The 14,311-nt window shown below is 38.9% G+C and overlaps 1 protein-coding gene across 3 annotated transcripts in view; it reads right to left on the reverse strand.

Moving 5' to 3' along the window:
- Window positions 1-14,311, reverse strand: part of LOC140476599 (tau-tubulin kinase 2-like) — a 299,170-nt gene that overhangs the window by 163,984 nt on the left and 120,875 nt on the right. For all 3 annotated transcript variants that reach the window (XM_072569438.1, XM_072569437.1, XM_072569436.1), the window contains exons 4-5: window positions 8,240-8,313; window positions 208-348 (exon numbers count right to left, since the gene is read on the reverse strand). In XM_072569438.1, coding sequence (XP_072425539.1) covers window positions 208-348; window positions 8,240-8,313 — 215 coding nt within the window. The remainder of the gene's footprint in view (window positions 1-207; window positions 349-8,239; window positions 8,314-14,311) is intronic.

Below are 14,311 nucleotides of genomic sequence, written 5' to 3' on the forward strand. Positions count from 1 at the left end.
AAACTTCCTCATCATGAAAGGCATGATCTAAGAGAAAATCTTTCTTTACTGTGAAAGCATTTCAACAGCCTTTATGATTTTACACAGCTTGATAAGTGTTTAAGGAACTAGGCCAACGTAACTAGTGTCTAAATATCTAATTGCAGTTGGACAACTTTACAAAGTAACATATACTAAAAGAATGCAATTGCCTGGAGAATTACTTACAGGTTTGATGTCCCTGTGAAGGAAGCCCACAGTGTGAATACTTTCTACTGCTTCAAGAATCTGTTTTCCCAGTCGCAGAGTAGTGCTGATGCTAAAGGTACCTCGAGACTGGCTTCGACGTAGATCAGCAAGGTTTCGACCCTGAGCAGAGAGAAGAGAAATTCTCTTAGCTCGAAAAGAATGATGATAAACAATATTTCTATTTGTGATGAGGGATCTATATAGATTTTTGTTTAAGGAATTTCCCAGCAAAATAGTAATTTCTTACAGGACAATAACAAAATTCAAATAGGTAAATATTGCCAATTATTATCTATTACCATTTCAGTTGTCCCTGGTTCTCTTAATATCCAGACCTGATGCTTTCCTCTTGTGTGTTAATTGTCTGAAAATAGGCTTTGATTTCTCATTTAGATTTATGAATTTTAAAGAAGTCTTGATTTTTCAGGCAAGTTATGGAGGTAAAGCAAGCAATTTCATTTTAATATACTTTTGTTTAGATCTTTGCAAAGTGAAATCTTTAGGAAATGCATTTTTAAGATGATTAGCATTTTCACCCATGGTCCATGCAGGTTAAACTATCTCAACTCGAGTGGCAGTAGACAGCCCATAAGCGACTTCAGTTTAGCAGCAAAATTTAAGGACCGGCTGCTTAATATACAAAAAGTATTAGGTGTTCGGCAAAGAAAGAGAAGGAGAAAAGGGAGGTGGACTAACAAAACGAATTTGGGAAAACATTGTAAAGTTAAAAGAGTGATGTTCTTGAGGGCTGAGGCCAAAATCCATTATATAGAGTTGAGAAGAAAAATGGCAAGATCAACTAATTGGAATATTCTGTAGGCTCTAAGATGATGATTAAGGAATAAGTCGTCAGAAAAACCAAGAGTCATGTGTGAACTATAGAGTGGTAGTGCAGGGATACTTTATTTAGAATTTAGATGTAGTTAGTTAACATTTGAGTAATATTTGACAAGGACAGCATTTGATCAATATGCTCTTAGTCCAACTAGAAAAGTACGAAAAGTACGCAGTAAGAAACCGGATGCTGGAGAATGAGTAGACTGAGTGACTGTGACTCGATATTTAGATCGAAAGCAGAAACTGAAATTGCTGGTGAAACTCAGCAGGTGCGGCAATATCTGTGGGAAGAAAGCAGAGTTAACATTTCAAGTTCGGTGACCCTTCATCAGAATGGGTAAGATCAGTGTATGAAAGTTCAGCTTTGTAATGGATATGAGAAAGAAGCAATCCAATATTGATTTCTACACTGAAAGAGAGCCTTTAGGAGAATGCTCAAGGAAGTGGCATTTTTGGGGACTGAATGAGCAACTCAGAGACTGGGATCATTTTTTGATGAAATGAATTCAAATCCCAATATGACAGATGGTGAAATTTAAATTCAATAAAAGCCTAAAATTAAAAGCTGGTTTAATTGCAACTATTGTCAATTGTTCTAAGTACCCATCTGGTTCACTAATGTTCTTTAGGGAAGGAAATCTGCCATACTCAATACTCAGTGCAATTTGGCTGACTCTTAACGTTCCTCTGAAGTGGCCTAGTAAGCCTCTCACTTCAAGGGCAATTAGGAATAAGCAATAAATATTGGGCTGGCCAGCTACACCGAGATTCCACAAATAAAAGAAAGAAAAGGCACAAGGGCAAACTGTAAGGGAATAAAAACCAGGCAGCTTGGATGACAAGGGAGATGAAGAGTATAATGAAACAAAGAGGTAGGTCTATGATGCACGGCAGGTGAATTCTTCAAGTGAGAACCAGGCCAATAGAATGAGTTGAGAAGGGGGACAAAGAGAAAATATGACTGGAAAAAGTGAATATTAGAATAGAATGGCAGTTAACATTAAAGGTCAAATTCTTTGACCAGCATGCATACAGCAAACAGTTGGTAAAAGCTAGAATAGGTCCCTTTTGGGAGAAAGCGGGCAAAAACTTAGAAGGTGCAGAACAAAACTAGAATACCGAGTTAATTATATTGGCGTTCACTAAGGAAGAAGAATCTGAAAGTATCAGTAAAGATTGTGCAGGCATTAAATAGGGTTAAAATTGAAAGGAGAACTATTGGAAAAGCTGGTTATGCTTCGTGTAGATTAAAAAAAAACCTTATTCTGATGACTTGCATACCAGACTGTTCACGGAAATAAGGGTGGAGATGACAAAAGGGCTTGTGTTAAATTTTGATTCCTCCCAAATATGCAGAAGTGATACACCATTAATTCACTTGTTGGTCATTTCAAATTTCTATGGAATTCAACAGCTCATCTTTCATTACCTGGGATGATCTGCTCAAAGCACGTCTGTTTACTTCAGGACATGCTGGTTGATTCATGATTCACTTATTGTTGTCACATGTGCCTAGATACAATAAAAATTGTTGCTTTCCAGACTATATTGGCAGATCGTACCGTACAAAGTGCATCAAGATAGCAGAATAGAGAGAGATCAGAACTGACATTTGAGAGGTCTGTTCAAGAGTCTAACAACAGCAGGGAAGCTGTTCTTGGATCTATTTGCACACTTACTCAAACTTTCATATATTCTGCCAATGGAAGAAAGTGGAAGAGAGTATAACGGGATGGGAGGGGTCTTGGATTATGTTGGTTATTTTCCTGAGGCCAAAGGTATAGAGTTAAATGGATGGAAGATTGGTTTGCGTGATAGATTGGGTTATGTTCATGACTCTCTGGTTTCTTACAATCTTGGGAAGAGCAGTTGAGAAACCATCCTGTGAAGCATCCAGAAAGGATGCTTTTATGGCACATCTATATGAAAAAAAAACTTCAGGACATGTCCATTTACTTCAATTCTCACTTCCAGGGTCAGGTCTCAATTTATCTTGATCGTCTTCACATTTTTTGATCCATATTCCTCACTCCTTGATTTCACTTTGTTTACGATTCCCAGTGGTGCCTCTTATGATTTGCTGATCAGTGCATGGGCATCTGTGAAAATCAAGTTGTTGATGTTCAACCTACCATATTATAACCTGGTAGGATTGCCCCAGTCTCTGACAAAAGGTTCAATGTACAGGTTAAATATTTTACAGGACACATTCATCTCTGATGCACTCCACTTTTGCTTGGAAAGCTGTCTGACAAGCAGTTATTAGGTCTCATCATTCTGACTGATCCAACTTTAACAATTTCTATCTTAAACACTCCATTATTTTCTGACGCTAAGCCCCATCCAATACCTTCTCAGTCTATACAGTACACATAGTCAGGCATCTGCACTTTTAAGAATCTTTCAATTTGCACTCTCAAAAATGTTTGCTCTTATCTTGACAGTCTGACTGGCTATCTACCTCTGCTTGGATAGACGGGTCATGATTTTCAAAAACAACTATTAAAATTATTTTAATTACATGGCTCCACTGTATTTTTGTCCTTTGCTCCAAGTACTCAGCTTCCGAAATAATCAAAAGCCCGAAATAAACCTGACTGCATCAAATCCTCAGGCAGGAATCCTGTTTTGTAAACTATGTTGTAAAGGTCTGTCAATATCCCAATATTAACATCATTCATAGATTTCAGGCATTCTACTGACTCATTCCTTCCAGGCACTTTTCTTATATTCATCTTTTTGATTGCAGCACTGACCAATACCTCCACTTTCTCTGGTCCTTGTCTTCCTGCTCATGGTACCAATTCACCTCCCTCTTCATTATCACCAACTCTCTGATTTACTCAACTCATTGTTTCTCTATTGTTGTTTTTCCCAAACAGAAACACACTTTCCTTGCTTCTAATATAACATAACCGCAGTTATTATTTTACTCTTACCTTTCAACATTTTAACTTCCTTGTGCAATGTTATGTTACAACTTTTCCCAGTTCTTTCCCCATTTTCTATGGCTGCTCCATGGCTATTCTTCACAGCTTCTTTATTTCTTCCTTATTGTTCTTATTCTATTTTCTTTTCTCTACCATATTAAATATTTTTTCTCTCAACAACTCTTGACATTTGCTCCTCTTTAACAGTCTCAGCTCCCATGCATTTCTTGCACTGTTTCAAATTTTCTCAATGTCTTAATAAAAGCAAATTACTGCGGATGCTGGAATCTGAAACCAAAAGAGAAAATGCTGGAAAATCTCAGCAGGTCTGGCAGCATCTGTAAGGAGAGAAAAGAGCTGATGTTTCGAGTCTAACTGACCCTTTGTCAAAGCTAAAAAATAGGGGAGAAATAGGGAGGTATTTATACGAGGCTGAGAGAAGGTGAGTCATGGCTCCAGAAGCAAAGGTAGCAATAAAGAGATGATAATGACAGTGTTTACAGGGATTATAGGGAGATTAGGAGCTGTGAATGACCAAGGCTGAAGCCAGTACTTGTGCGACAAAATATGTGGGGGATGGGGGGGAGATGGGTGAAGCAGAGGCAAAATGGAAAACAGAGGAGAAAGGTAGCAAAGGGGGAAGAGGAGAGAAAAAGGTGATGAGAGAGTGGGGAGCGAGAGAAAGAGAGATAATCAAGAAAAAAAGAGGTACAGAACAGTGAAGAAAATACATTAAAAAACAAAATAAATGAAATAAAATTATCTGAAGTCGTTGAATTCAATGTTGAGACCGGCAGGCTGTAACGTGCCTAATTGAAAGATGAGATGCTGTTCCTCCAGTTTGCGTGGAGCTTCACTGGAACATTGCAGCAGGCCAAGGACAGACATGTGAGCATGGGGAATGTGGAACATTTCTTGTTCCAGGCCTACCCGGGTCCCCGCCCACAACTGCTTTATGGGTACATCAATTACTATTTCGGGTCGGCTTCATGCTCTCGTGAAACTGGAAAATTTCATAAACTTCGTTTCCAGTTTCCATCCCTTCATCACCTTCACCTGGTCCATCTCCGACACTTGCCTTCCTTTCCTTGACCTTTCTGTCTCCATTTCTGGCAATAGTCTATCCACTAATATCCATTACAAGCCCACTGACTCCCACAGCTATCTGGACTACAGCTCTTCTCACCCTACGTCCTGTAAGGACTCTATCCCTTTCTCTCAGCTCCTTCACCTCCACCGCATTTGTTCCAATGAGGCCACTTTCCAAAGTGGTGCTCCTTCTTCTCCAACCGTGGCTTCCCACCTACAGTTGTTGACAGGGCTCGCGATAGTGTGTGGTCCATCTCCCACGCCACGACCCTCACCCCCTCCCTCCCCTCCCCAAGGGTAGGGTCCGTCTTGTTCTCACCTTTCACCCCACCAGCCTTCATATGCAAAGAATAATCCTCCGTCATTTTCGCCAACTCCAACACGACGCCACCACTAAACACATCTTCCCTTCCCTCCCCCTGTCTGCATTCCACAGAGATCATTCCCTCCGGGACAACCTAGTCCACTCCTCCATCACACCTAACACCTCTCCCATCACACACGGCACCTTCCCATGCAATCGCAGAAGGTACAACACCTGCCCCTTTACCTCTTCCATGCTCATCATCCAAGGCCCCAGACACTGATTTCAGATTAAGCAGCATTTCACTTGTACCTCTTTCAATTTGGTCAATTGCATTCGTTGCTCCCAATGTGGTTTCCTCTATATCGGAGAGACAAAACGCCGACTAGGCGATCGCTTAGCTGAGCGCCTTCAGTCTGTACGCAATCAGGTCCCGGACCTTCCTGTGGCTTGCCACTTCAACACACAATCCTGCTCCCATGCTCACATGTCTGTCCTTGGCCTGCTGCAATGTTCCAGTGAAGCTCAACGCAAACTGGAGGAACAGCATCTCATCTCCCAGTTAGACACGTTACAGCCTGCCAGTATTATTTTTTCCACTGTTCTGTACTTCTTATTTCTTGACTGCCTCTCTTTCTCTCACTCCCCAGTCTCTCATCACCTTTTTCTCTCCTCTTCCCCCTTTGCTACCTTCTCCCCTGTTTTCCATTTTGCTTCTGCTTCATCCCTCTCCACCCCCATCCCCCACTTATTTTGTCACAAGTACTGGCTTCGGTCTTGGTCATTCACAGTTCCTAATCTCCCTATAATCACTCTATGCACTGTCATTATCATCTCTTTATTGCTACCTTTGCTTCTGGAGCCATGACTCACCTTCTCTCAGCCTCGTATAAATACCTCCCCCTTTTAAATTTCTACCCCTTTTTTTAGCTTTGACAATGGGTCAGTTAGACTCGAAACATCAGCTCTTTTCTCTCCTTACAGATGCTGCCAGACTTGCTGAGACTTTCCAGCATTTTCTCTTTTGGTTTCTCAATGTTTTTTTCTGTGTTTCCTAACATATCAGTTGGTTATTCCTTAATTTTAATTCTTGCTCATAATCTCCATAACATATCAGAAAATTTTCCTCCTTCCTTTTTCCTCCGTTTTGGTTGTCTTGATCTTTCAAGGGAGTTGCTTTTGGATTTTCAGCTTAATCTTCATTTTCATTATAAGCAGTTTGAATTGAGGTTAGCACTGGGCCATTTTTGATGCAGTTCTCATGCATCTTGCTGGATAATTGTAAACTTAATTTGATTTATGCAAGTTGCCTGGATTCTTCAAGGCGTATAGTCATCTTCACTGTTGCTTGAAGACAATCACTTGTTTTCCTCACTTGCATTCTTCGTTCCTGGTCCATAAACATCTACTACATTTCCACATCTTTCTCTGCTAACCTTTACATTCAAATCATACACAGTTTGTTTGTATTCATCACAGTGGTGTTCTCCAAAGAGTCAGCGCAAGGACCATTGTTTTTTCCCCCAGATAGGAATGACAAATCATGAAACATGGAGTAAAGTTTCAATATTTGCTGACAATACTAAACTTGGAAGAGTGACAAACAGCTAGGATGATACACACTGTTTGTAACAGGATGTACACGGGCTAGCATAGAGAACGGACAAATATATTTTAGCAGACAACTGTGGGGTTTATGTTTTTTGTCAGAACAGATGCAGAGAGGAACTTTAACTGAATGGCACAATTCTTTAGAGCTTCCAGGAACAAAGGAACCTGGGTTTCATGTGTATTGACCATTGAAGGTTACATAACAAATTAAAAAATGATTAGCAAAGCATATGGGATGTTTGGCTTCATAAATAAGGGCTTTGATTCAAAGACAGAAAGTAGTTATGCTTAATTAGGGCATTTTGAGTAGTTCTGGTCATCACACTTTGAGGGATACAGAGGAGATTTAGCAGACTGGTTCCATGGTTGGAGTATTTTAATTACAAAATTATGCTGGAAAGACTAGGATTGTTTTCCTTGGAGCAAAGGAGATAAGCACCCCTTCTTTCTGCTATCCAGACAGTCCAAATGCTAGTTAGAAATAGGTAGTCAGCTATCTAATTTCTAAGATGCAGTATATATGTATGCCTCCAGAGGTTGTACTGCAAGAAACAGAAAACCAAGCAATAACAAAATGAGGATGGAAGCAGGATATCTTTAAGGCAGCATCTATGAAAATTGTTCAAAACGTTGTTAACTGCAAAAACAAATCAGATAACTGAATTTGCTCAATATTATCTCTAGTAGTATTTCAAATGGAATTCCATGCACAGCATTGACCTTTTATACATGGAGATTTTTGGTTGCAAGGACAAAAATCAGTGTCAGTTGACAGTACCATTTTATCTCAAGGACTATTATTGAGGTCACTCCACTAGGTCTGATTCATCACTAGACTCCAGGTAAAAGACAATAGAGCTAGATGACCTTACGTCTTTGCGACGATATGCTAGATAATTAAAAACAAACCAATATGGGTATCTGGAAACGTAGAAGTTGGAAACTCTCTACAATATGGGTTATATACACAAACAGTGCAAAACAATAAATTATACTTCAGCAACTCAAAAGTTCTGATTGTTACAAAAGTAATTTTATCTGACAAAATACAAAACAAATAAATGGATATCTGTGGAAATGCAAAGTAAACATGGCACAATGAATATTTTTATTCATATTTGAAATAAAGGTGAATGGTTAAAATGACCCAGCTGAACGAAAAACTAAATAATTAAATAACAACATGAGTTTTCAAAAAAATCTACTTCACAATGTAGTTACTATTGTTAAGTAAACTTACCTGTAGCTGCATAACAACATAATTGAAACGGTCGTTTCTTCCACAGCCAATGAATCTACAAACATGATCCTTCCCTATTGCAAAAGGGAAAAAAAATCTCCATCAGCAATTTCACTTAAGAGAATAATAATTCCGATGCTGAAATATAATACACACACTACTGGAATTTTCAATAATTGACAAGTCCCATCCAATAGCATTCAACTCAATTCTTCAATGACTGCACTCTTGGGAGAATTAGTCATTACTGGTGATTCTATACCAGACAATAAGTTGTACAGCATAGCCCATAGGCTAGTAAACATCAGCTGCAAGAATGGGAGATCATAAGCTTATTTTACAACTAATATTATTTAGTCTCCATGGTTTAAGAAGAATTTGCCGTTAACCTATTCATCATCACACAACTGGATGAAATGATCTTTATATTTGGTAACGTTTACAGAAATTTCTTCTTTCATTTGGCTATCAGGTCTATTAGATGTCAATGACAGACAAATAGGCCAGATAAACATTGATAAAACGTAACTTTTTTTTTGTTTTGATGTCTTTCCAATGCAGGGTATGCAACATGTTATTGAACAGTAGCCTAAACAGTTTAACAGGTGACTGTCACAAAGAAATCTGCACTGACAGAAAAGGTACATAATATAAGCCTAACAAGCTATTAAAGTTTCCATTTTCTTAGCAAACTCTTTAGATTGATGAAATATATTTGAAACATTTATGTTATGGTCTGTAAAGCACAAAAGCAACACTGATTATGGATGCATTAATGTGGTTTTAATTTACATTACTTCAAAACTCAAATTTACATCAATTATTGACTCAACTATTCTTCATTAGAATTTCTCTAAACATGGACATTTGGATATTAATAAAAGTGACAATTGGTGAGCACACAGGAGACAGAGTGGTGAGATATGGGAATGTACCCCAATTCACAAGGTATGACGAGTGGTATTCGTCAGGAATCTGATTTTGAGCCTTTTATCACGCATATATATAACTTGGATAAAGGCAGAGAGCTACATACCCAAGTTCGCAAATGACACTAGGTTGAGATGCGCAGCAAGTTATGGAAGCAGGAAGTTGCAAAGTGAGATTGACAGGTTAATGGAGTAATCAAAATTGTGGCAGATGAAGTTCAACGTAAAGAATGAGAGAAATGTTTTCACTTTGGATCCAAGAATAACACAAATTAGAATATTTCACACCTGGGTAGTGATTAGAAACAAATTTCTAACGGTGTTCAGGCACACAAATCACTAAAATCTTATGCATAGAAAGAGGTGTTTTCATTTCATAAAGTCCTACAGAGACCCCTTCAGGAACAATGCTGCCATTCTGCAATTCTACATTCAAGAAGAATGAGAATTATTATCTGAAAAAGAAATGCACATGAGTACACACAGAGGACACAGGACAGTGACTCACTTGCTCCTTCAGAAAGGCCATGCTGACACAATGGGCTAATTCACAATGATATTACATTCAGTTTGGAGCACAGCACCTCAGTAAGAATAGGATTATATGAGCTAGGGAATGCCCACGATGAATGGGACAGGCTTGATACAACAGATGGCCTCTTCCTGCCCATCATTTCCAAATGTCTGCAACTTGAAGTCTTTAAGATATTCATCCTCGTGCATTTATGAAACTTTTTTTGAGAAATCACAAAAAGATCAGCACATTCCAATTAGTTCAATTCAGCATTTTGAAGATTCCATTTACTTAGTTACATTGACAGAAGAATTCCAACCAATTACTTCATGATTGTTTTTATCAACTTACGCAAGTGTTACCAGAAGGCATAACAAACACAATCTTTCTTGATAGATGATATACTATTTTTTTTAAAAAGGTCAATTTTCAATGCTTGTCAGAAGGTTTCTGTACTGTACTTAGTTTAAAAGATAAAATGTTTTAAAACCCATATGTATTTGACTAAGCCTTGCTATTCTCATGAAAGCACAGCCAGTAATTCTACTGGCAATGAGCATTGCTCGAGGAAGTGGAAATGTTAAACTTGGTTGTTTATCACATTTTACCAGCAGAATGTTTATCTTTTTAAGTAGTATAATGCAAATCAAATATGCCTAACTGATGCTCAGACGTATCACACTACTTTTTTGCACTGCAGGTGCAGGTTAAAGGGTCAGGTGATATTAATCCAGCCATTAGCTGATCACTGACCAGGGCATCCAGTAGCATAAGAAGCATAACTGAGGGCAGTGAAATTTGCATCAATTAAACCAGTCAATGCAAAATATACCAAACATTTTAAGAAGGTGGCCTTAAGTGCTTCCACAATATAGATTTGCCAAGTTCATGAATTAATGTTGAGGGTTAAAAAAATTTAATTGAATGATTGTCACTTGCATTTTCAGTGAATAATAGTGAAAAGTATCATAGTTCAATGTATGATTTCAAGTTACATCACACTATAAACTTTTGCTGTAAATTCTGTGTCTTACAATTGTGTACTCCACAACCACCTGATGAAGGAGCGGTGATCCGAAAGCTAGTGCTTCCAATTAAACCTGTTGGACTATAACCTGATGTTGTGTGATTTTGAACTTAATAGTGAAAAGATTCAACTGCCACAGTCAGGCAACTAGATACTTTGCCATAAGGATCATGCTCAAATGCCAATAAGATCCCACAGCGTGGTCTCATCTTACAATTTGATATTCTGCCACACTGAGGATACAAATGCAGATATGGATCTTATTGCTACCCTTTCTGGCACTTCATATCATCAATTTAGCTCTTATGGTCCTGTAGAAATAGTGCAGAGACATCAGATAAAATGTATATTTGAGAAGTTCTGATTTAGTATCTCTCAAAGACAGGGGGATATGTTCAAAGTTTGTGAGAAGATTTGTAGCTCGGGTGCTCGTTGTTGTGGTTCTGTTCGCCGAGCTGGGAATTTGTGTTGCAGACGTTTCGTCCCCTGTCTAGGTGACATCCTCAGTGCTTGGGATCCTCCTGTGAGGCCCTTCTGTGATCTTTCCTCCGGCGTTTATAGTGGTTTGTCTCTGCCGCTTCCGGTTGTCAGTTCCAGCTGTTCGCTGCAGTGGCCGGTATATTGGGTCCAGGTCGGTGTGTTTGTTGACAGAATCTGGGGGACATGGTCTCCTTCTTTGGATGTGGGAAATCATGTCTCACAAACCTGATTGAGTTTTTTGAAGGAGTAACAAAGAGGATTGATGAGGGCAGAGCGGAAGGTGCGATCTATATGGACTTCAGTAAGGTATTCAACAAGGTTCCCCATGGAAGACTGGTGAGCAAGGTTAGATTTCATGGAAGAACTCACCATTTGGATACAGAACTGGCTCAAAAGGTAGACGACAGAGAGAGTAGTGGTGGAGGGTTGTTTTCCAGTCTGGAGGCCTGTGACCAGTGGAGTGCCATAAGGTGCTGGGTCCACTATTTTCCATCATTTATATAAATGATTTGGATGCGAGCATAACAGGTACAGTTAGTAAGTTTGCAGATGACACCAAAATTGGGAGAGCGAAGAAGGTCACCTGAGATTACAACGGGATCTTGATCAGATGGGCCAATGGGCTGAGAAGTGGCAGATGGAGTTTAATCTAGATAAATGGGAGGTGCTACATTTTGGGAAAACAAATCTTACCAGGACTTATACACTTAATAGTAAGGTCCTAGGGAGTGTTGCTGAACAAAGAGATCTTGGAGTACAGGTTCAAAGTGGAGTCGCAGGTAGACAGGATAGTGAAGGCGGCATTTGGTATGCTTTCCTTTATTGGTCAGAGTTTTGAGTACAGGAGTTGGAAGGTCATGTTATGGCTGTACAGGACATTGGTTAGGCCACTTTTGGAATATTGCATGCAATTCTGGTCTCCTTCCTATCAGAAGGATGTTGTGAAACTTGAAAGGGTTCAGAAAGATTTACAAGGATGTTGCCAGGGTTGGAGGATTTGAGCTATATGGAAAGTTTGAATAGGTTAGGGCTGTTTTCCCTGGAGCGTCGGAAGCTGAGGGGTGACCTTATAGAGGTTTACAAAATTATGACGGGCATGGATAGGATAAATAGACAAAGTCTTTTCCCTGGGGTCAGGGAGTCCAGAACTAGAGGGCATAGGTTTAGGGTGAGAGGGGAAAGATATAAGAGAGACCTAAGAGGCAACTTTTTCCACACAGAAGGTGGTAAGTGTATGGAATGAGCTGCCAGAGGAAGTGTTAGAGGCTGGTACAATTGCAACATTTAAAAGGCATTTGGATGGGTATATGAATAAGAAGGGTTTGGAGGGATATGGGCCGGTTGCTGGCAGGTGGGACCAGATTGGGTTGGGATATCTGGTCGGCATGGACAAGTTGGACCGAAGGGTCTGTTTCCATGCTGTGCATCTCTATGACTATGACTCTATTTCAAACTAGCAGAATAGCACTTGGAGAGCTGTGCTAATTATTTATTTCCAGTTAAAAGACAACTAGAAGCAACTCAAAATTCCAATTTGAATTTCAGACAATATTGAAATATTATTTTTCATTAGATTTTAAAAAGTAACATTCTGCTTAAAATTCCATTTTAAGGTTTTACCATATTAAAAGGAACCATGTAAATACGAAGAGCTGCTGTTAAGCCACAACATTATTTAGAACAAAACCTGGGTGCTTTACAATAAAAAATCTTGATCAACATAGAAAATACTAAGGAAATACCATTATTTGAAAGTTCATGGAAACATTAGGAGTGGCCAAAAGTTTCAAAATCCCACATAATTCAACCATAAAACTGTAGCGAGATGAAAGCAAGATCATGCAAATGGCTAGACAGCTGTGACAAAAACTGAAGTGCTGGAAACACCCAGCTGATCAGCCAGCACCAAGAGGGTGAACATGATAGTTATTGTTTCAGGCCTGAAATATCAACTTTTTCTTTCTTTCCACAAATGCTGACTAACAGGCTGTGTATTTCCAACAGCTTCTGTTGTAACTTAAGCTAATACAGCTGCTCAGTGGAAAGCATCATTAAATTCACAGGATGTGGAGGTACCGGTGTTGGACTGAGGTGGACAAGGTTAAAAATCACAACACCAGGTGAGAGTCTAACATGGTTTATTCGGAAGTACAAGCTTTCGGAGTGCTGCTCCTTCATCGGGTGGCTAGTGTGGAGCGTGTGCGCGCGCACACACATACTTTGTCTCTCCCTCACATGCATGTGTGACACAGAGTCTCTCTCGATCTCTCCCTCACATACATGTGTACACATGTATATGGGGTGAATGTGCATTTTTGTATTTGTAGATACATCTTTGTTCAACAAGCACACAATATGTCACATGGACTGACTGCCTACAGATTATAATTTCCTACTTTTGGAAACAGAACCAGTCTGACTCAAGGTTAGGATACAGACAGACTCTAACCTCACACCTTTAATTCATTGTCTGAGTTGAGATGTCACTTTTTGTATATGAAACCTTAAGTTATCGCGGGACTGTGATTTACATATTAATGAACCAAAACCTGAATCCCCATTTTAAATGATTAAAGGCTTAACAACAATCTAGGTTTATTCAATATTGCATCAGTTGTATGAAGTTGGATCTTTTACTATAAATTGTGTCCTATGATTCTGCCCCACTCGCTACCTGATGAAGAAGCAGCACTCAAAAAGCACTCCAAATAAACCTATTGGATTATAACCTGGTGTTGTGAGATTTTTAACTAAATTCACATAGATTGCAAGATTCTTTCAGGATACAATTAATATCATGAGACATATTCCAAAGGCTCAAAGTCGCAAGCACAGTGTGACTTTGGCACCAAACCAAGGAACCTGATTTAGTGAGGTAGAAGAACGAAGCAATGAACTGAAATTAATTGCTGGGCAATACTAAGGTTTACTGCTGCATTTAATATGATTATATCAACATAACCACGTTTTAAAAAGACCACTATAAAATTATATAAAAGTTCACTCTCAACTAATAGTAGTTTAAACTATTACTATTTATAGAGATTTACAATTGTACAAATAAATGTCAACGAAGAAAATATAATGTTTTCAAGAGCAACTCAATAACTTGAAAGTGAAAT

Source organism: Chiloscyllium punctatum, chromosome 4, assembly GCF_047496795.1.
Source record: "Chiloscyllium punctatum isolate Juve2018m chromosome 4, sChiPun1.3, whole genome shotgun sequence".
NCBI lineage: Eukaryota > Metazoa > Chordata > Chondrichthyes > Orectolobiformes > Hemiscylliidae > Chiloscyllium > Chiloscyllium punctatum.